The 24,209-nt window shown below is 41.6% G+C and overlaps 1 protein-coding gene across 1 annotated transcript in view; it reads left to right on the top strand.

The window, feature by feature from the left end:
- Positions 1-3,513: 3,513 nt before the first annotated feature.
- The window catches only part of slc30a5 (solute carrier family 30 member 5), a 42,535-nt gene continuing 21,839 nt past the window's right edge, over positions 3,514-24,209 (top strand). The window contains exons 1-5 of the mRNA XM_078563055.1: positions 3,514-3,745; positions 7,643-7,765; positions 9,978-10,044; positions 13,299-13,384; positions 20,118-20,205. Coding sequence (XP_078419181.1) covers positions 3,675-3,745; positions 7,643-7,765; positions 9,978-10,044; positions 13,299-13,384; positions 20,118-20,205 — 435 coding nt within the window. The 5' untranslated portion in view covers positions 3,514-3,674. The remainder of the gene's footprint in view (positions 3,746-7,642; positions 7,766-9,977; positions 10,045-13,298; positions 13,385-20,117; positions 20,206-24,209) is intronic.

Below are 24,209 nucleotides of genomic sequence, written 5' to 3' on the forward strand. Positions count from 1 at the left end.
CAAGTTCTCCCCTTCCCCTCTCCATCTTCTGAACCTTGAATGGATGACTGGAGGGAGCTGCTAAGTGGAACCTAAAGCTTTTCCCCTCGGGGAATGAGAAAAGTCCAGTGGCCAAGGTCACTCCAATCTGCCACAGTGCAGCTTTCAGCGGCAGTTATGGAATAGCGCTAGCAGAAGCTTGAGTGTAGGTCACTATGGATCGTTGTAGCAGGGTAATGGTCCTCTCTCCAAAAATGAGTGAGGTGGGTAAGCATGGTGATAAATATCTGGCATCCTCTTCAAAGTAATAGTTCATAAACCTCACTGTTTACTAAAATCACCAGTGCCTTATAATTGCATTACTATTCTATCGTGAGGTGAGGTGAGAGTGACATTTGACTGAGTGTAGCACCAAGGAGCCATGGCAAAACGAATGTCAGTGGGAATTAGGGGAAATCTCTGCATTGGTTGGAGACATATCTAGCACAAAGGAAGATGGTTGTCGTTGTTGGAGGTCAGACATTTCAATCCTGGGATGTCACTGCAGGAGTTCCTCAGGATAGTGTCCTCAGCCCAGCCATTTTCAGCTGCTTCATCAATGACTTTCCCTCCAACGTAAGATCAGAAGTGGGGATGTTCGCTGATGATTGCACAATGTTCAGTTCACAACTCCTCAGATACTGAATCAGTCCATATCCATATGCAGCAAGACCTGGACAATATCCAGGCTTGGGCTGATAAGTGGCAAGTTACATTTCCTACACATAAATGTCAGACAATGACCATCTCCAACAAGAGAGAATTTAACCATCACTCCTTGACATTAAATGGCATTACCATCGGTCAATCCCCCACCATCAGCATCCTGGAGGTTACCATTGACCAGAAACTGAACTGGGACAGCCATATAAATACTGTGGCTACAAAAGCAGGTCAGAGCCTGGGAATTCTGCAACGAGTAACTCACCTCCTGACTCACCAAAACCCGTCCACCATCTACAAGGCACAATTCTGAAGTGTGATGGGAGGTTCTTCACTTGCTTGGATGATCGAGATCAAACACCCTCCAAGATCAAGAGATCTAGATCAAAATTGACACCCTCCAGTACAAAGAAGCCCACTTGATTGGCCTTAAACATTCACTCCCTCCACCACAGTGGCAGCAGTGTGTACCATCTACAAGATGCACTGCAGCAACTCAGCAAGGCTTATTCAACAGCACCTTCCAAACCCACGATTTCTATCACCTCTAAGGACAAGGGCAGCAGATGCATGGGAATGGGAACGCCACCAGCTGCAAGTTCCTCTCTCAGTCACACGCCATCCTGACTTGGAAATATATCGCCGTTCCTCACTGTCGCTGGATCGAAATCCTGGAACTCTCTTCCTAACAGCACTGTGGGTGTACTTACACCACATGGACTGCAACCGTTCAAGAAGGCAGCTCACCACCACCTTCTCAAGGGCAACTAGGGATGGGCAACAAATGCTGGCCTATCCATCAACGTCCACGTCCTTTGAAAAATTATAATATCTTTATCTTCAAAATGTTTCCCATGAGGAGGACAGAAACAACTTCATAGGTAATTGAGAGTTAAACTAAATGTTAAATCAAAAGAGTTTTATTCTGGTGGTAAAATCATTGATATTCCATCATCAGCCACCTATCAAATAAAAGTATATTATTTTAATATTGTTAATCTCTCATGTCTTGTGGAGAGTTTGGAGTAGATTACATGTGAAAATGTAAAAAGAGTGACAGTGAATCTTCTGAGTTCATACAGAAAGCAGCTCCATAAAGACAACAAGTTTTATGTTCTAGAATGTCAGTCCAACACAATTAGTCATTTGGAATTTAGCATCAGTGCAAAAAGGATAGGTTGAGACCTCTCGAGCAATCTTTGTAAAACAAAATATTGGATTGCCATGAGGGTGAGAATGAAATTAAAATTAGAATGGGATTTCTCCTAATACGTTAGCACAATTTCATGGAAAAAATACTTAAGCAGGAGATACTTCCTTCCTCCAACACTCGGGTTGGGAACTTAGGGAAGCAGCTTGTCTATAGGAAACGCAGGAGAGTAAGTTGCGTGCAAGCAGCCTGAGGATACAATAACTCCTCATGGGAAAGAGTAAAAAACAATTTTCCGTACTTCTGTTTCTCTCTGTCTAATCCCCCACATCCTGACATATTTACACCTTCTCTATGTCTCTTCAATTTCTTTAATTTCCTTGATTTCTTTCATTTAAAAAAGAATCATTACTGGATGCAGGCAAAGCCAGCATTTATTGCCATCCCAAATTGCCTTGACTGAGTGGCTTGCTCAGCCACTTTCAGAGGGCATGGAAAATCGACCACTCTTTCATAATCTCTCATTACGCATCTTATTGTCTTCTGTTAATATAATTTCTGCTATTTAACCGTCTCCTGTTTTCTGCTTTACTCTTTTACAGGCCATTCTAGTTATTTTCCAGTGTGTGTATTTTTCCACCCCATTCCCTCGGATGCCAATTGACCTGCTTTTTCGAGCACCTTCAGTTTTGTCTTTTTTATTTTAAAAGGAATGTAAGTTGGTTTAACTGTGTGGAGAGTAGGGAGTTGTGAAAGGGAGTTGCCTCTAATCATGAAACCAGGTCGCCTTTAAGTCACTGGTGCAAAGATGAATCAGATGGAGGAGGGCCGGGGGATTGAAGCTGTAATTCATACACCCTTACTGAGGGGATTGGGTGTGGACGGGGTACCTGTAGCTATTGGAGCAAAGGGACAGAGTTGCCAATAACTGAAAGAGATCAGGAAGGGAGTTAGCACCATATAAATTAACAGCATAGGGATGCCCTTTGTGTTCTGACTAAAGGTCATAGACCTGTTAACTCTGTTTCTCTCCCCACAAATGTTGCCTGACCTGCTGAGTATTTCCAGCGTTTGCTCTTTTTATTTCAGATTTCCAGCACTTTGGCCTTCATGTCAGTGTTGACACTTTGTGAGAGCAATCCAAACCTAATCTCACTGTCTTGTATTGTAGGCTAGAGAAAGAGGAGGATGGTTGGTGCCAGCAGGAGGCACAGCCCAGGGGAAGTCGGGAGGTGCCGGTCGGTAGGGGGCGGAATGCGGGGAGGTGCCGGTCGGTAGGGGGCGGAATGCGGGGAGGTCGGGAGGCGGCGGTCGGTAGGGGGCGGAATGCGGGGAGGTCGGGAGTAGGCGGTCGGTAGGGGGCGGAATGCGGGGAGGTCGGGAGATGCCGGTCGGTAGGGGGCGGAATGCTGGGAGGTCAGAAGGCGGCGGTCGGTAGGGGGCAGAATTCGGGGAGGTCGGGAGATGCCGGTCGGTAGGGGGCGGAATGCGGGGAGGTCGGGAGCTGCCGGTCGGTAGGGGGCGGAATGCGGGGAGGTCGGGAGTTGGCTCCGGGTAGGTGCTGGTTGGTTGCCTTCCTTCCCCCGGTTGCTAGGTGGCCTGTTTGCCGCTGCTTCAAGCCTCCGGTGCGGAAGCGGAATCCGCTCCTCCAACCCTCCCGCCCCCGGTTCTCCAGGAGGCTGAAGCGCGGCCTGTCGGTGCCCTTCCCCTGACGTGGCTGCGGCGATAGGCTCATCTACTCGAGCCGCAGGCTTTGGGCCTGTGACTGATGGCGAATCTGTGAGGAGCTCAGTTGGTGAGGAGGAGGCGGCGGGAGAAAGGGCTTTTTTCCCGAGGGTGAAGGATGGAGGAGAAATACAGCAACAACATCATCTCCAGCACCAGGCTGGGCCCCGTGGATGTGCCCAGCTCCAGGTAAAAGTGTCCTGGGACAGTCAATAATCGGATTAATGAAATTATGAGGGGACCAGACAGAATAAACAGGAAGGACTCATTCCTTTTAGCAAAGAGGTCAATAATCGGGGATTGTCGGATTAGAGGGAAATGAAGTAATTTATTCACCCAGAGGGTGATGGTGTCTGAGTTTCACTGCCTGAAAAGCTGGTAGAGGCAGAAACTCCCATTGCATTAAAAATATACTTTGTTAGGCTCTTGAACTGCCATCACCTACAAGGCTACAGACCAAGAGTTGGAAGGTGGGGTTAGGTTAGATAGCTCTTCAGCCGGCAATGGGCTGAGTGGCCTCTCCTGTGCCATAAATTTTCTGTGTTTCCATTTGAACTTGTGGAATTGGCAGAAAAGTAATAGATTGCAAAACCCAGAGTGTCACAGGAGCTACCCTGGGCTTCAGTATCTCTGGGTTGAGGGGAGCTAGCTGGGTGGGGAGGGGGTGCAATGTAGAGAACAGAAGGTGAAAAATGACAGACAGCAAGGGACCTATTGGTGCATCCAGCCTGCCACACACATAGGTTGATATCTTGTGTATCACATTACCTAAGCACACTGCATCCCTCCTGTAATTGCATGGGACGCGCTATGACCTCCCAGCATAATTAAGCAGAAAAACCCAGAACATCCCCCCCCCCCCCCCCCCCAGCCCCACTTGTGTGATGAAGAACAACTTCCATTTATGTAATGTATTGGTGAGATGCTCCAAAGCGCTTCACAGAACTAGTCCAGAAGACCACTCAGTCCCTGATCAAAGTTATGACACCTACCTGTTATATGAAGTAGGATTCTTCTTCTGTGCCAGATGTGTGTGCATGTGCTGTGTGGCTATTGGGTGAGATAAAAACAAAAAACTGTGGATGCTGGAAATCCAAAACAAAAACAAAAATAGTTCTGTTGAAGGGTCATGAGGACTCGAAACGTCAACTTTGCACTTCTCCGCCGATGCTGCCAGACCTGCTGAGTTTTTCCAGGTATTTCTGTTTTTGTTTTGGCTATTGGATGAGAACAGGATCAGAATCGGCTCTGATTACTGCTGCAGTTATCTAACTTGCTGACACTCACTGCCAAAGCTTCACTTGAAGAATGACATTTGAAATGATATCGGAGGGTGTCGGATCTGCACACCAGTAAGGCCTCAGGGCCTTGAGAAGAGGGAAGGGAAGAAATGGTGTGCAAAATAAAAGAAGTAGAGTAATATCAAAATTATAATGTACTGCAGTTTGATCAACATCTGAACAAATGCTAAATTTTGAGCAAAGCATAGTGAAATATGTGGAGCAAATCATGAAAAATGTCAGACTGGGTGACATTTTGAAAATAAAATTTGTTACATTTGAACTTGAATTTTAGGTCGTAGCCTCCACAGCCTTCTGCGATAGAGAATTCCATAGGTTCACCACCCTCTGAGTGAAAAAGTTTCTCCTCATCTCAGTCCTAAATGGCCTACCCCGTACCCTGAGACTGTGTCCCCTTGTTCTAGACCTCCCCCGCGCCCCCAGCCAGAGGAAACATCATCCCTGCATCCAGTCTGTCCGGCCCTGTCAGAATTTTATATATTTCAATGAGACCTCCTCTCATTCTTCTAAACTCCAGTGAATACAGGGCTAGTCGGCCCAATCTCTCCTCAAATGACTGAAAAAGTACATTCCTGATTTTGCTCCTGAATGGCTTAGCTGTAATTTTAATATTATACCCTCAGGTTTTGGATTTCCCCCACCAGAGGTAATGGTTTCTCTGTATCTACCCTATCAGATCCCTTAATTGCTGTAAACAAATTGATTACCTTTCAATCTTCTAAACGCCAGTGACTACAAACCAAATTTGTGCAACATAGCTTATTTACCCTTTTAAACCCCATATTCTTAAGAATCTGAATTCTACACCTTTTAAGGACAGTATTCTTCCTGAGATGATTCCCAAAACTGACCACAGTATTTCAGATAGGCCTGACCAAGGCTGTGCGCAACTGCAGCATTCCTTCCTCGCTCTTACAACCATCGTGAGATTAAAGGCAGCATTCCATTAACCTTTTTGATTACCTTTTATGCCTGTACAATAGCTATTCATGATTTGCGTATTGAATACCTAAATCTCTTTGTTCCTTCACAGTTCCTAGTCTCTATAATTAAGAAAATATTGTTTATTTTTCTTGGATCCAAAATGGATGGCTTCACACTTTTCCACATGAATTATCTCTGCCTCACTCCTGCCCACTCATTTAATCCATATGTTATTAATTTCCTTCACCCATCTGTGCAGCTTATTGGCTTCCTAGCTGTTAACTACAAATTTTGATGCATAACTCTATTCCTTCATTCAAGACTAGCAGAGACTCACAAAACATTTATGGTGAAATTAGTATCTTTATTGCAATAGTACTTTAAATCCCCATCCCATGTCCTTTTTTCAAGATATGATACAAAGTTGAAACCAGAGTCCAGTTTCCTAGGGAATGCCACCTTTGTCACATCTTCCAAGCAGAGAACATCCCCATTATTCTTTCTCTTCTACTTCCCAACCATGCCAGAAAGGCCCATCCAAGTCTGTGTGCTCTCTTTTTTAATAATCTCTGGTGCGGAACCTTCTCAAATACCTGCTGAAGGTCCACATGGACAACATTCTTACACATTCCCCTCTTCGCCTTGCCAGTGACTGTCTGAAAAAATTCAACTAGATCAGACATGACCTAACCCGTCACAACTCCCATTGACTGTCCTTGATCAGCTCAGCCTTGTCCAAGCAGTCATTTTGTTGCTGACGATTGATTCCAGTAGCTTCCACAGAGTCGATGTTAAGCTGACTGCTCTATTACTTGCTTTTTCCCTTCACTCCCTTAAACATATTTTTGAATCTAAAAGTGCAATTCTCAAATTTAGAGAGCTTTGGAAAATTATGAATTGCAGATTTGCAATTTTCTCACCTATTTCAAGAACCATGATGTTTGAATACCTGTGTCCATGTTACTACAGATTTTTTTAAAGCAAAATGTTGGTATGATCCATAATTCTGCACGTTATACTTCTGCTGTTCAATTGCTAGGAAAGTAAAATAAATTTTCATCTAGTTTAAACAGTGCTATTTAAATACGATAACTTTACCAATCTGACTAGAGTTGGCTGGCTGACATTATTTGTTTCATATCAGAATGCTGCCTCATCAAGGCAATGTGGACGGAATGCTTTTCAGCTCTGGGCTTTGGATGGACATTTAATTATATTGTATGCAGGTTATGGGTTTGCACCATAGTTCCGCATCCTATCTGACCATCCTAAGAAAGGAGGAAGCCACATGGAATGTAAAGGTTTTTTCACACAATGGTGGAAAGGGGGGGAATTGATATAAAAGAAAAACATGTCCTTGTACATCATGGGCAAAGACTACAGGTGTCTTAAGACCAAACAAAGAATTGAAGGCAAAAAAAATCCAAAGGGCCGATAAGAATTTATTTTACGCAGCAAGGTGTTAGGATCTTGGATGCACTGTCAGAAAGGGAGTTGGAAGCAGTTTGAATAATAACTTTCGAAAGGGAATTGGTTAAATACTTGAAAAAGGGCAAGGGAGTGGGGCTAATTGGATCGCTCTTTCAAAGAGCAGACACAATAGGTCCAAGGGCCACCTTCTGTATCATTCTATGATACTAAGTGGAATGTTGTGCATGGGTAATTTTGAAAGGAGTGAAAATAACTTTTGAATAAGGGGGTACAGCATAAAAAAGAGCCATGTGTTAATGCATGGATTGTCTATAAGCTGAGCCTAAATCCGCAGGTCAAAAATTATGAGCATTATTATGATTTGCCATTTGTCTTATTGAGTTCAAGGGCATGTAATAAATACTGATCTATTTTGGCCTTTTTGCTGCAGGATAACTCGGTACATCACACTGCTATGCCTGGCTAAGTTCCTTAAGGTTATTGGAATTTTTGAATCATATGACCTCCTTAAAGTCGTCCATATTGTCCAGTTTGTCTTCATAATCCAGCTGGGGTAAGTTTTGAATATGAAAATCATTCAAAATCACTCTATCAACACTGCAGATTTTCTTTTTAAGACCTGACAATTGGTTGAACATATGTGATTCTGTAACATTGCAGTTGCTCAAAAATATATTAATCTCTTAGTAATAACATTACTATAGGAGTTCACATAGACTGATTTTTTCTAGAAATGAGAAACTCTGCCTAAAAGTTTCATTTCATAATGACAATAAAAAGGTAGGAAAGGGAGAAAGTACAACTATCTTAATTTTAACTCATGGTGATATCTTTGTATCTGGATCTCCTATGCATGAATGTGGAACTTGGTGGAAAAAATGGATAATGTGATATTTCTAAATCTTTGATTTTGTAAAAATTTTATAGGAGTCAATTTTCTTATTAAATGCAATTCAATATCCTGTTACCCTTCTTGAAGTTCCATTAAAAAATTCAAAGAAATTAAGGCAGAGTTCCATCAGCATATTCAGTTCTATCATCCTCCTATAATAAAAGCATTATATTGTGGATGCTGGAAATCTAAAATAAAAATAGCTGGAAAAACTCAGCAGGTCTGACAGCATCTGCGGAGAGGAATACAGTTAACGTTTCGAGTCCGAATGACTCTTCATCAGAACTGAGGAAAATTAGAAGAGGTGAAATATAAGCTGGTTGAGGGGGGTGGGACAGGTAGAGCTGGATAGAGGGCCAGTGATAGGTGGAGGCAAAGAAGAGACAGCCAAAGGTGACATAGACAAAAAGACAAAGGGGCATTGGCGGTGGTGATATTAGCTAAGGAATGTGCTAATGGTGACATTAAGGGTAGAAAGCAGGACGAGCAAGTGACAGATAGCCCTAGTGGGTTATCTGTCACTTGCTCGTCCTGCTTTCTATCCTTAATGTCACCATTAGCACATTCCTTAGCTAATATCACCACCGCTAACACCCCTTTGTCCTTTTGTCTATGTCACCTTTGGCAGTCTCTTCTTTGCCTCCACCTATCACTGACCCTCTATCCAGCTCTACCTGTCCCACCCCCCTCAAACAGCTTATATTTCACCTCATTTCTAATTTTCCTCAGTTCTGATGAAGAATCATTCGGACTCGAAACGTTAACTGTATCCCTCTCTGCAGATGCTGTCAGACCTGCTGAGTTTTTCCAGCTATTTTTATTTCTATCATCCTCCTACTTTGTTACTAGATAAGCGCAAGTGCCATGTGGAATCACATGTCAATTCTTGCCACCATTAAACCTTGCCCTCAAACAAAATCCAACTCCATAAACATTAAATATGCAGGAATGATTCTCTCACTTTACTAAGGTGAAAAATGACATTAGTAACAAAGAAACTTTATGTCAGTGAAGAAATTGAGTATTAGGCATTCTGCTGGTAAAATATGATTTTTGTATTATAATCTGCCAAACAAAGATGTTCTTGTAAATGATTTACGTTTTAGCCTGCATATCAAGAATGTATATTTTTGTGTCTGAGCCGTGGGGCAGAATTAGGAGGATCTGCTTGATCGTTAAAGGCTATGGATTATGTTATTTCTAATATCTGCCACAGTGTTTAGCTTTTACCAAAATCTGTTAGTGGACAAAAACTAGTGAATTGTACCTGACTTAATTAGAAAGTAGTTGCATGGCACAGTGGGGTAGATGTCAACTTTTTACCTCTGCAGTTTGGCATGCTGGGAGGAATGTATCTTCTGGCTGTAAGGGTCCTATGTGAAATGAGTTTGTCATTCTCAATCCTACAAGTAAACTCCTAATTTTACATCAGTTGGCAATGTCACTCTGACAGGGTCAGCATTGATTATTATGGGTAATGTAATCAAACTGTTTATGCTCTTTTGAGGTCAGGGTTAAATACTCTATATTTGCACCTGGGGTTACCAAAGAAGCAAGTTTGCCAGATCTTCTCAGGAAAGGAGGGTACACAACTGGAGAGTGCTTGTTCCATTGAGCTGAAGCAGAAACCCTGTTTTCATTAATCAGTGCTATAGATAAGATGGTGGATATGAGGATATTAATTTAAGAGAAAAAGGTGGTTGTCAATATATTTTTTAAAATTCCCCTTATGTGAATGAATTCCCCTTGTATCCATGAACCCATTCAGCTGATACTGAAGAATGGTGCAGCCCGCATCCATCTACTGTTTTATTTATCCAGGTTGAAAAACTAGACTATTTTAAAGTACGCATTCTGTTTTCTCTGTTGTCAGATCTGCGATATTCTTGGTTTTATTTCAAAAACCATTTTCGTCAGGGAAACCAATATCAAGACGGCTGGTGAGTTAAATTGTGTTCCAAGAAGTTAACTGCAGCTGTCATTAACCACAGCTTTACATAGGTTCATCTGGATTTATGCCTTGCAGTTGGCCAAATAAATTTCAATTCTGTCAGTGTAGGATTTGGCGCTGTGAATTAGGACACTGCCCTTATATCGTGGGTGAGCCATTGCTTTAGATGTTGCCCACTAATGGAACGAGTATCTGCTGCTCATAAGGCTTTTAGTTGTATATAAAAAAAGGAACCAGAGTAGGTCCCTTAGCCCTTTGAACTGTTCTACTCAGTTCACTTACTAACAAACACAAGTTAACAGCACAATATAACATGCAATTTGGCATTAAGCTCATTCAGAGAAGTTGGAAGGATTGCTGGGAGAAATCACAGCGCTGTACAAAATTGGCAGTAATTTTTTTTAAAAAGCTGTTAATAAATGGAGATCCACAAGTTAGATATATCAGTGTGATGTGCATACTGTCAAAAGTACTCTTCTGTATTGCAGCTTGTTGGTGAATATGATATTAAAGAATGAGATCATGGTGCGTATTCTATAAAGACTGCTCATATTCCCATGAACAGTCCAATCGTTATCACAAGCATATAAGTAAAAGGATGCAAGTTACTTATTTAAATTTGGTGTGGTTTGGATAAGCAGCTTATAAATTTGTTTTTTCTTTTCCATCATCCTAGTGTACTTCAATGTACAGAGAGCATTAATACAGAAAATTGACTGATGCAGATGTATTAATGAGTAAACATCCATCAGTTGTCACAGAAAGATTGTAGTGACCGATTTAGTTGGAGAATGAACACTTAAATAATTTCACAATCCAGTGTTTCCACATCTAAGTTCCAGTGTTTTCAGGATTTGTGGGATCTAGCTGTACACAAATTGTACAACAACGGTTATACTTCAAAAGTGCCTATTTCCTGTTAATCACTTTGGGATGCACTGAGGTCGTGAAGGTGCTGTACACATGCAAGACCTTTTTTCCCAGTTAACTTGACCTTGGCTGAGGGATAAATATTAGCCAGGACACGGGGGAAACTCCCCATCTCTTCTTTGCAATAGTGCCATGGAATTATTTACTTCCACCTGAGAGGGCAGATGGGACCTCCGTTTAACATCTAGTCCTACATTACATTACAGTTGATGCACTGAAAGGTTAAAGTATTGAGATTGCATTGTCCTGTAACTTGATGCCAAACCTTGTATTTTTAAGATCAGAAAGGCAATAAGATTCAATGACTTTTGATTCTTGTAGAGAATAAATAGGTTATCTCCCAAAAAACTAAAACAGTTGCTTTTGATTTATTTTGGGTATCATGAACCCTGAAGTCCCTATGGGACTTGACACCTATTAGATAATTCGACCACTGACTTTGGTAAAAAGTAAAATGATGGTTTTACCTTGGAAGTAGAATGGGTTTATATTTAGTTGTAAAGATGGCCAACCCAGCAAGTTTTGCTTGCATAATATCTTTTAACAAATATTTTTAATGAAGAAATGAGTCTGATTTTTTTTCTTTTTATTCCAGTCGAGTACCAGCCCTTGTCATTTTAACAGAAGCTCATTTATGTGGAGTGCAATGTGTGATTTGGTTTGTTAACTGTCAATCTCGAAGTTCTAGTTGCAGCACACCACATTTGAATCTACAGAAACATCCTAGTATTTGTACATTTCAGCCCACCACAGTTTCTATTTAAGATTAAGATCATTACCTCAAGTTTCTTATTACACTGCTATCCAATCTCTGAAGAAATGTTATAAATTATAATGCTTGTCAGTCCAAAAACTGATGATTTCCATTTTCCAGGTTGAATTTTCAGCAAGGTACAATAACGTTGATGCTCTCTTTTTGCAGCTGGACCGCAGAATCAAAGCCTTCTTTGCCCCAACACAAGTCACTGTTATTAATGCATCTAGTTACAAGGATGTACATAAAATAAAAAGGACATTTTTGAGTTGATGCCATTAGACACTTGGATGCTAAGGCAAAGCACTAGACAAACCTTTTGAAATATTTTATACTTGTCCTTTGTGCAATGAAGTCTCCTGGAACTTAATGTTGGAAGTCATCTGGGATTTATATTGTATTATTTTTGAAAATCTTTACAAAACTTTATTCTTTAGCTGGTGTTTGCAGGTTACCTTTGTGACTCATTTCCAACAGCATAATCCAGTGCCAACTGGGCTATCCAGTCATAGAATGGTCACAGAACAGAAGAAAGCCATTGAGCTTCTCATGTCCTGTCAGCTCTCTGCAAGAGAAATCTAGCTAGCTCTACTTCCCTACCTTTTCTGCATAGCACTCCAATTTTTTTTTCTCACCCTGCCTTCTCTATATAAAGCCCAAGATCCCAAATGCCTTTTAAACTGCTTTCTCAACATGCCCTCCCACCTTCAGTGATTTGAGTATATGTGCCCTTAGATCTCCCTATTTCTGCATCCTCATTCAAATTGTATCTTGTGTTGTATTTTGCCTCCCCTGCAAGCAGTAGCTATATTTTAAACATCATCCATTGGATCAATCTAAGAACATGATAGATGTTATATCAGCACATGTTTACTTGTTTTTTTCCACAGTTATCTGCAAGAATTGTACTTGCCACATGTTATGTCCACACACTATACCCTCCTGCAGTTTGTTGAAATCTTCATTGTATACATATCTCAAATTTGATAACTTCAAATTTTGATGATCTCCCTGTGCCCATTTTCAAACTATGTATGTATATGAAAACCCTGTGAAATAATAGTATTCTATAAGAAAATCCAGTATCTCAAAAATGTTTCTTGGTATTTTTGAAACAGACTTCCCAGTGCAAGATTGAGCAGTGTCTTTTTCACTTTGGAGGGTTGCTCTTGTCAAATAAATCCTAAGTTCTGATTCGACTTTGGTAACATCATTGTCTAAAGGTGTCCAAAATGTTTTCCACCTGAGACGAGCATCAGATGTAGCTTTAGCAAAATTCCACTGATCTTGAAGATTCAAATACTTTCCATGTGAGGCAAGCCTTTTAAAACTGCTGGCCTGCCTAGTTCTGGTGTTAAATTAATTGTTGTGACTTTCTGTCAAAGAGCTGATGCAGTAGACATTCTGCCCACTCTTCATTGAAGAAATATTACTAATTGCATTGATTTATATGGTAATCATTAATTATCTAGTAAAATTTACTTGAATATGGACTGAGCTAAATGAAAATGCACAAGAGCCATCTTTGTTTCTGAAATGCATGATTTTATATTTTGCAGTGGGTCAAGATTGGTAAACATGCAGTTGGTGGTTGTATTATTTTGCTGTTGTGGTTCTTTGGACTCACACTTTGTGGACCATTGAGGTAATTTTAAAAATTATTTACTGAAAATATTTATTTTGTATCATAAAGCAATAACTTTTTTTTATTCATTCACGGGATGTGGGCTTCGCTGGCTAGGCCAGGCATTTATTGCCCGTCCACAGTTGCCCTTGAGAAGGTGGTGGTGAGCTGCCTTCTTGAACCGCTGCAGTCCATGTGGTGTAGGTATACCCAAGGTGATGTTGGAAACAGAGTTCCAGGATTTTGACCCAGCGACAGTGAAGGAAGGGTGATATATTTCCAAATCTGGATGGTGAGTGACTTGGAGGGGAACTTCCAGGTGGTGATGTTCCCATCTGTCTGCTGCCCCTTGTCATTCTAGGTGGTAGTGGTCGTGGGTTTGGAAGGTCTGTCTAAGGAGCCTTGGTGAATTCCTGCAGTGCATCTTGTAGATGGTGCATAATGCTGCTACTGTGCGTCGGTGGTAGAGGGAGTGAATGTTTGTGGATATGGTGCCAATCAAGCGCACTGCTTTGTCCTGGACGGTGTCCAACTTCTTGAGTGTTGTGGGAGCTGCACTCATCCAGGCAACTGGAGAGTATTCCATCACACTCCTGACTTGCACCTTGTAGATGGTGGACAGGCTTTGGGGAGTCAGGAGGTGAGTTACTCATCGCACGATTCCTAGCCTCTGACCTGCTCTTGTAGCCACAGTATTTATATGGCTCGTTCAGTTCAGTTCCTGGTCAATGGTAACTCCCAGGATGTTGACACTGGGGGATTCAGTGATGGTAAAGACTTTGAACATCAAAGGACGATGGTTGGATTCTCTCTTGTTGGAGATGGTCATTGCCTGACACTTGTGTGACACGAATGTTGCTTGCCACTTGTCAGCCCAAGCCTGGATATTGTCCAGGTCTTTCTGCATTTGGACATGGACATGGACTGCTTCAGTATCTGAGGAGTTGCGAATAGTGCCGAACATCATACAATCCTCAGCAAACATCCCCACTTCTGACCTTATGATGGAAGGAAGGTCATTGATGAAGCAGCTGAAGATGGTTGGGCTGAGGACATTAACCTGAGGAACTCCTGCAGTGATGTCCTGAAGCTGAGTTAACTGACTTCCAACAGCCACAACCATCTTCCTTTGTGCTAGGCATGACTCCAACCAGCGGAGAGTTTTCCCCCTGATTCCCTTTGACCCCAGTTTTTCTAGGGCTCCTTGATGCCACACTCAGTCAAATGCTGCCTTGATGTTAATGGCAGTCACTCTCACCTCACCTCGGAAGTCCAGCTCTTCTGTCCATGTTTGAACCAAGGCTGTAATAAGGTCAGGAGCTGAGTGGCCCTGGCGGAACCCAAACTGGGCACCATTGAGCAGGTTATTGCTAAGCAAGTGTCACTTGATAACACTGTTGATGAACCCTTCAATTACTTTACTGATGATCGAGTGTAGAGTGATGGGGCGGTAATTGGCCAGGTCGGATTTGTCCTGCTTTTTGTGTACAGGACATACCTGGGCAATTTTCCACATAGCCGGGTAGATGCCAGTATTGTAGCTGTACTGGAACAGCTTGGCTAGGGGCACGCCAAGTTCTAGAACACAAGTTTTCAGTACAATTGACAGAATATTGTCAGGGTCCATAGGCTTTGTAGTATCCAGTGCCTTCAGCTGTTTCTTGATATCACGTGGAGTGAATTGAATTGACTGATCCCCAGCATCACGGATGACCTCCAGAGGAGGCCGAGATGGATAATCCACTTGGCGCTCCTGGCTGAAGATTATTGCAAAAGCTTCAGCCTTATCTTTTGCACTGATGTGCTGGGCCCCTCCATCATTGAGGATGGGGAAATTTGTGGAGCCTCCTCCTCCAGTAAGTTGTTGTCCACCACCATTCATGACTGGATGTGGCAGAACTGCAGAGCTTAGACCTGATCCATTGGTTGTGGGATTGCTTAGCTCTGTCTATCACTTGCTGCTTATACTGTTTGGCACGCAAGTAGTCCTGTGTTATAGCTTCACCAGGTTAACACTTCATTTTTAGGTATGCCTGGTGCTGCTCCTGACATGCCCTCCTGCACTCTTATTTGAACCAGGGTTGATCCCTTGGCTGGATGGTAATGTTAGAGTTGGGGATATGCCGGGCCATGAGGTTACAGATTGTGTTCGAGTACAATTCTGCCGCTGCTGATGGCCCACAGCGCCTCATGGATGCCCAGTCTTGAGTTGCTAGATCTGTTTGAAATCTGTCCCATTTAGCACGATGGTAGCACCACACAACACGATGGAGGGTATCCTCAATGTGAAGACGGGACTTCATCGTCACTGACTGTGTGGTGATTACTCCTACCGATACTGTCATGGACAGATGCATCTGCGGCAGGTGGTGAGGATGAGGTCAAGTATGTTTTTCCCTCTTGTTGGTTCTCCCACCACCTGCCGCAGAACCAGTCTAGCAGCTATGTCATTTAGGACTCGGCCAGCTCAGGCAGTAGTGGTGCTACCGAGCCACTCTTGTTGACAGACATTGAAACCCCCCACCCAAAGTACATTCTGCGCCCTTGCCACCCTCAGCGCTTCCACCAAGTGATGTCCAACATGGAGGAGCACTGATTCATCAGCTGAGAGAGAGTGGTACATGGTAACCAGCATGAGGTTTCCTTGATCATGTTTAACCTGATGCCATGAGACTTCATGAGGTCCAGAGTCGATGTTGAGGACTCCCAGGGCAACTCCCTTCCGACAGTATACCACTCTGCCACCACCTCTGTTGGGTCTGCCTGAGGCATTATCTGTAAGGTATGATTCCGTGAGGATGACTGTCAGGTTGTTGCTTGACTAGTCTGTGAGACAGCTTTCCCAATTTTGGCACTAGCCCCCAGATGTTAATAAGGAGGACTTGCCGTTGTTATTTCCGGTGCCTAGGTTGACGCCAGGTGGTCCATCCAGTTTCATTCATTTTTTGTGACTTTGTAGTGGTTTGTTACACCTAAGTGGCTTGCTAGGCTATTTCAGAGGCGTTTAAGAGTCAACCACATTACTGTGGGCCTGGAGTCACATGTAGGCCAGACCAAGTAAGGACGACAGATTTCCTTCCCTAAAGGACAGTAGTGAACCAGATGGGTTTTTACAACATTAGACTTTTAATTCCAGATTTTTATTGAATTCAAATTCCACCATCTGCCATGGCGAGATTTGAACCAAGGTCCCCAGCGCATTACTCTGGATCTCTGGATTGGTAATCCAGCGACAAAACCACAATGATGAGTGTGATGGAATACTACCCACTTGCCTGGATGAGCACAGTTCCAACAACACTCAAGAAGTTTGACACCATCGAGGACAAAGCAGTTCACTTGATTGGCACCCCTCACGCACCGTAAACATTCACGCCCTCCACCACTGGCGCACTGTAGCCACAGTGTGCACCCTCTAATGATGTCCTGCAGCAACTCACCAGGTCTCTTTGACAGCCCCTTCCAGGACATTGATGGGATGGAAGTAAATAAATAGAGTTGTAGAATAGGAGTCTAAAAAGATAATTAAACTTAAAGTCACAAGAACTGACTTAACCTATCTGTACAATGATTACAGTGTCCAGGTAAGCAGGAGGCAGTCATGCATTGGGTGAAATGAGACATAATGGGGATTGCTGGGATATAGTTACAGAAAAATCAGGACTGGGAATTAAGCATTGCAGGGTATAATCTATTTAGAAAAGAAAGAGGGGAAAATGGGAGGTGTAGTAGTTGATTATTAGGGATAACAATGGTAGTAGGAAAAGGGGACACAGCTATGAACAAGACAAAAATAGAATCCATATTGATAGAGTTGAAAGATAATAGTGGAAAGAAGGTAGAAGAAGAAATATGCATGCAAATTAAAGAATTTAGTGAAAAAGCTTAGGATAATAATCATGAATTTCAACTACTCCAAGATTAATTAGGCAGAAGAGGTAGATAAAGGGGAGAAGAGAATGGAATTCCTACAATATGTATCGAGCTCCTTTGTAACCCAGTACATAAAAATCCCAAGAAGGGAAAATTCTGTATTGGATCTAGTAATGGGGAATGAACCTGAGCAGATAAGAGAAATAAAAATGGGGAACATCTAGGCGATAGTGACCATAATATAAGACACTTCAAGCTGATAATAGAGAACATAAGAAATAGGAGCAAGAGTAGGCCATTCAGGCCTTCAAGCCTGCTCTGTCATTGAGAGAGATCATTGCTGACCTTCTACCTGAACATCATTTTCCTGTACTATCCCCGTATCTCTTGATATTTTTAATATATAGAAATCTGTTGATCTCAGACTGAGCCTCCACAGCCCTCTGGGGCAGAGAATTCCAAAGATTCACCACCCGTTGAGTGAAGAAATTCCTCCTCATCTGTCTTAAATGGTCTGCCCTTATTCTAAGCCTGTGTACCCTGGTTCTAGACGCCCCCCCCCCCCCCTCCGCCCCCCGGCCACAAGCCATGGGACACATACTTCCTGCATCTACCCTGTCAAATCCTGTAAGAATTTTTTTTTGTTTGAATGAGATCACCCCTCATTCTCCTAAACTCCAGAGACTAAAGGCCCAGTCTATTTAATCTTTCCTTATTAGGACAACCCCTCCAACCCAGGAATTAACTTAGTGAACCTTTGTTGCACTCCCTCTATGGTAAGTATATTTTTCCTTGGGTAAGAAGCCCAAAACTGTGCACACTACTCCAGATGCAGTCTCACCAAGGCTCTATATAATTGTACTAAAACATCTTTATTCTTATACTCAAATCCTCTTGGCCAACATACCATTTGCCTTAATTGTTTGCTGTATCTGCATGTTAGCTTTCAGTGACTCATGAACAAGGACACCCAAGTACCCTTGAAGTTCTACACTTCCCAGCCTCTCACCATTTAAGAAATTCTGTATTTGTTTTTCCTACCAAAGTGGATAACCTCACATTTCTCCACATTGTATTCCACCTGCCAGATTTTTGCCCAATCGCTTAGCCTTTCCAAATCTCATTGAAGCATCTTTGCATCCTCCTCAGAACTCAACTTCCACCTAGTTTTGTGTCATCTGAAAACTTGGCAATGTTACATTTAATCCCCACATCCAAATTATTGATAGAGATTGTGAATAGCTGGGGCCCAAGCACTGATCCTTGCGGTACCCCACTAGTCACAGCCTGCCAACCTAAGATGACCCATTTATTCCTACTCTGTTTTGTGTCCGTTAACCAGTTCTTAATACATACCAGTATATCACCCCCAATCCCATGTGTTGTAATTTTGATTACTAACCTCTTGTGTGGGACCTTATCAAAAGCTTTCTGAAAATCTAAATATACCACATCCGCTGGTTCCGTTTATCTATTCTGCTAGTTACATCCTCAAAAATCTCCAACAGGTTTGTCAAACGTGACTTCCCTTTCATAAATCCATATTGACTCTGCCAAATCCTGCCATTATTTTTCTAAGTGTTCTGTTATCACATCCTTTATAATAGATTCTAGCATTTTCCCTACTACTGATGTCTGACTAACAGGTCTGTAGTTCCCCATTTTCTCTCTCTCTCCTTTCTTAAATAGTGGGGTTACATTTGCAAGGGTATAAGTATGACAAAACCAGGTTAATAGATTGGAGAAAAGCTGATTTTATGGGGCTGAGAATTGAACTTGGGGGAAAAAAACAATGGAAAGCAATACTGGCAAACAACAATGTAGATCAATACAGGGAAACGTTTAAAACACTGTTCAGCAATGTAATAATCGTTTGGTAGTACAGAATTTGAGTATTGCTGTAAAAATAGACGTGTCTAAGCTTTTCATCATGCACTCATCAGGACACTCATGAATAACAATATAAGGGGGAAAACAATTTATACTGTATGTGAAGTGAGTGCTGATTGGCTGGCAAGTGTCGTTGTCATGGAGAATGCACCACTGATGGTAACTGAGAGTTAACTGCCAAGCAGTGTTTGAAACTTAAACCAGGCAGCTTGGCTCTGACTAGTCAAGGCATTGCCCTGAGGAATGAGTCAGCGAATGGCTGTCACTTATTTTGTTTAGAAACTTTTCAATGACGTGCACCCGAAACCTGAACTCCAAATCGAGCTCTGCCGTAAGAACATGTCCCGTCTCTTAGCAATTGTCATTCATCCTGTCCCATGATCCCATGAGTACTGGATACAAGATTCAAACATGGCAGGACTGTATGTGCATTTGTGAGAGATGGACACTTCTGGCAGTAGGACCATGAGGTGTTTAGTGCATTTTAAAAGGAATCAGGAGGAAAAGACTATTGTTTGTCAATTGTTTTGTATTTCAAATACGTTTTGCTCATTTACTGTGCTTACTTCCTGACACAGCCATTGGCAGAATCAGAAGCTCCCATGGGCCACAGTTTGCCCAGATTTGCCCTAGGTCACCTTATGCCATGCATCCTTCCCTAAGCGGATCACTTGCTTGCAGGTTTTTACAAATGCCTCTTGTTTAGCAAAGCACAAGGAAATATGCAAGTGCTGATTTTAAGTTGACTTGTCTTGACTCTTTTCCTTTATGTGGGCAAGTGTCCTTGCATTCATTCGCTTCTTTCCTTTGATAATCCAGTTGAATTTATAGATTTTATCCTTTTGGAATATTATATGAATATGAGGCTGTCCCACTGCTCTGTGGTGTAGCGTATTGGTGCACCACTGTGATGTGGAACTGCTCTGTTCTGATCATAATTAAAGGCTTGGAATATTAAAGATGTCCACCCCCTTATATTTTCTCTTGACAGAACAGTACTCCTGTTTGAACATAGTGACATTGTTGTCATTTCACTGCTTGGCGTTTTGTTTACCAGCTCTGATGGAGGCCCAGCAAAGGTACTGTGCATCACTAGTGCATTCTGTGCATTTTCTCTTGTTGTAAAAACATGGATAATATTGTTCTTGAGAATATTGCCCTTGTAAGTTTTGGGGATAAATTCTGTAACTTTTTAGATAAATGTCACAAGATAAATAGGCAATGTTACTTAAACATTTTTATAATTGGGTTTAGTTTTGCTGAACAAACTTTCTGAATGACATTAATACATGGTGATTTTTTTCAGTTGGTTAAAATTCTCTTTTCATAAACAGAGAAGGATTCTATATACTAGATAATGGATCTTTGAGACCTGGACTTTAAGTGAGCAAATGTATTTGTAGAGGTGTGTGTGCTGAATCTTATAAACCATTAAATTAATTGCATTAAATTTAAAACAAAGAAGCACAGGACTTTTATTTTTGATGTTTTTTTTCATTCATTCACGGGATGTGGGCTTCGCTGGCTGAGCCAGCATTTATTGCCCGTCCCTAGTTGCCCTTGAGAAGGTGTTGGTAAGCTGCCTTGAACCGCTGCAGTCCATGTGGTGTAAATACACCCACAGTGCTATTAGGAAGCGATTTTGACCCAGCGACAGTGAAGGAATGTCAATGTATTTCCAAGCCACGATGATGAGTGACTTGGAGGGGAACTTCCAGGTGGTGGCATTCCCATGTACCTGCTGCCCTTGTCCTTCTAGATGGTATTGTTCGTGGGTTTGGAAAGTGCTGCTTCAGGAGCCTTGGCGAATTCCTGCAATGCATCTTGTAGATGGTACACACTGCTGCTACTGTGTGTCGGTGGTGGAGGGAGTGAATGTTTGTGGATGTGGTGCAAAATCAAGTTTTTGACTAGTTTACTGATGGGATCAAATGTTTAGGTCTGAAAAATACATTTTATGAAAACCACAAAAGACCACAAAAAAACCACAAAAGAAAAATTATTCAAACTTAATTTTAGCTGCCAGTTTGAAAAGTTCAGATTATCTAGTAGTGGACATCAAGAAAATCTGTTTTCTGAATTGCATGCTTATCGATGCATGCAGACAGTTGCATAATTTAACTTGTAAATTACCAAGCCTTAATCCTAATTTAGACCTGTGAGAAAAATAAATGCCACGTTAATCAGTATCTGTCGTTAGTATGAATGAATTCTGCGCAGTGCACCCAGTATAAATTCTGAATGAATTTGTTCCAATTGAAGTACATTTGATAATTTCAGTGAATGACATGCTTTGAGGAGTGGCATCATTCATATCTGTTTAGCAACCAAAAGTAAATGTAAAATAATGAATAAGTAAAATGGAATTATGAGAGGTTGCCAAGTTATTAAATCTTTGAAATCCTATTGGCTGATAGGGTGAGCATTTAATGTGTTGGACAAGTTCAATAGTTGTATCTTAATAACTTAGATCGTTGTCAAACTACTAATGATCGTTATCTAATGTATTATGCTATAATATGGAACCCTAAATTGATTGTGATACTATAGTTTATATTTTAATTAGTCTTCTGTCTATTAATTCAGCATGAATAATTTTCATTATATTCACATATAACATAATCAGAGAGCTCCTATAGTGTGTGAGCAAAAGTCGAGTAATGCATCATCTAAACATTTATTCTTTTAGGTCTTTCATTTTCTTCACTCCATTTGGATATTTCAGTATGAAGAGCTCTTTGTTTGACGGAGCCAATTATAAACTGTGTGAATCATCAATTACAGTTTAACAGTTGTATTTATGGGTATTGTGTTATTTCTGCAGCAAGATACATTAGGTTCTTGTTGCGCTCCCAGATATTTACTAAAAGAAGAGAGCCGCAAGTTTCCATAGTTTAAAACACAGGAATCTTTACTGTACATGAGTTAAACATAGCAAACACTATCTTAGCTAACCACCTATACTTTAACACCCAGAATCAACATAATTTAAACATGAATTAACAAGTAAATTGCGGTCAATTATAAACTATACATTACCCATTGAATGGCAGATACAACTAAGACAGATATAACGAATTGGTTTAGCAGTCCACCTAACGCATAGGTCATCAAACTCTTTCAAAGTCCTTCAAAACTGTCTTCCTCTCAAAAAATTTCAGCTTCTATCCTTCTAGGAGCTACCCTGATCCCCAGGAACAGCAGCACACAACCAACTTGAGTTCCATGGGCATTATCTTCACCAAAAATGGCATACGTCTGCAGAATCTCCTCAACTTTTTCTCAGAGGGTCGTGGGTCCTTGGAACTCTTCCTCAAAAGGCAATGGAAGCAAGGTCCTTGAATAATTTTAAGGCAAAGCTAGATAGATTCTTGATAAAAAGTTATCAAGAGTAGTTGAGAGGTTACAATCAGATCAGCCATGATTTTGTCGAATGGCAGAGCAGGCTTGAGAGGCCAAGTGGCCTACTCCTGTTCCATGTACGTATGCATCACTGAAATCATTATCTGCTGCTGAGCCCTGTCCTTTATATCAGTACAACCAGTTCCATTCTGCCCAGAGGTGTTGGTTCCCTAAGAAACTGAGGGGGTCAGTTTCCTTTCTCTTTCCTTCCTCAGTTTCCCTTTTTGGTTAGGGTCCGTCTTAAAAAATGCAAGCTTTGAAACCACAGATTCCATCACAGCTCATCATTGCTTCTTTCTTTTTTAGTGGTATTAGTTGAGTGAGGAAGACCCTTTTTTGGAATAGTGCCATAGGGATCATGTTTTAACATTTCATTTGAAGGATGAAATCTTTGGCTGCAGTGCACTTTGATGCCATGTTATACACTCACTACCCATCACACCCACTATCTTCTGATCAAGTGGTGAGAGTGCTGCCAGCTAAACAAATAACATAAATGTACTGCATGCCAAATCCATTGATTATACAACAACAACATGTGTTTTATATAGAAAATGTCCCAAGGCATTTCAGAGGTATAATCAGAAAAGAGATATCTGGAAAGGTGGCCAAAAGCTTGGTTAAAGAATGGTTTTAAGGAGGGCCTTAAAAGTGAGAGGGGGGTTTGGGGAGGGAATACCAAAGAATGGGGCCTCAGTGGCTGAATCCATAACAAAAAATGTTAGGATAAGAGACGGGGTAGAATACACAATAGGCTAGGGTTAGAGGAATAGAAAATTATGGGACTTGGCAGGGGTTATAGAGATGGGGATGAGCAAGGCCATTCAAGGCTTTAAGTATCAAGGCAAGATTTTTAAATTTGCGGGGACTTGGAGCAAGTGTAGGTCAACAAAGACAGAAATGATGGGTGAGTGGAACTTGATGCAGGATAACAGACAGCAGAAATTTGGAAGTTCAGCATGTTGTATGTTAGCTTGGAGATGATGATATTTCCATCCTCCTGCTGCCCTTGTCCTTCTAGGTGAAGTCCCAGGTTTGGGATATACTACTGAACATGAGATGGGAGCAGGAGTAAACAATATGGCCCTTTTACTTATGAATTAGGAGCAGGAGTAGGCCATTTGGCCCCTCGAGCATGCTCTGCCATTCAATAAGATCATAGCTGATCTAATTGTAAATTCGACTCCACAATCTACCCCCAATACTCTTTCACCCCCCTTGCTAATCAAGAATCTATCTACATCTGCCTTAAAAATATTCAAAAACTCTGCTTCCACCGCCTTTTGAGGAAGAGAATTCCAAAGACTCTCAACCCTCAGTCTTAAATGAGTGACACTTTATTTTTAAACAGTGGCCCCTAGTTCTAGATTCTCCCAAAAGAAGAACCATCCTTTCCACATCCACCATGTCAAAACCCCTCAGGACCTTATATGTTTCGATCAAGTCACCTTTTATTCTTCTAAACTCCAGCAGATACAAGCCTAGCCTGTCCAACCTTTCCTCATAAGACAAACCGCCCATTCCGGGCATTAGTCTAGTAAACTTCCTCTGAACTGCTTCCAATGTATTTACATCCTTCCTTAAATAAGTAGACCAATACTGTACACAAGTACTAGAGATATGACCTCACCAATGCCCTGTATAACTGAAGCATAACCTCCCTACTTTTATATTTATATTC

Source organism: Cetorhinus maximus, chromosome 2 (assembly GCF_964194155.1).
Source record: "Cetorhinus maximus chromosome 2, sCetMax3.hap1.1, whole genome shotgun sequence".
Classification (NCBI taxonomy): Eukaryota; Metazoa; Chordata; class Chondrichthyes; order Lamniformes; family Cetorhinidae; genus Cetorhinus; species Cetorhinus maximus.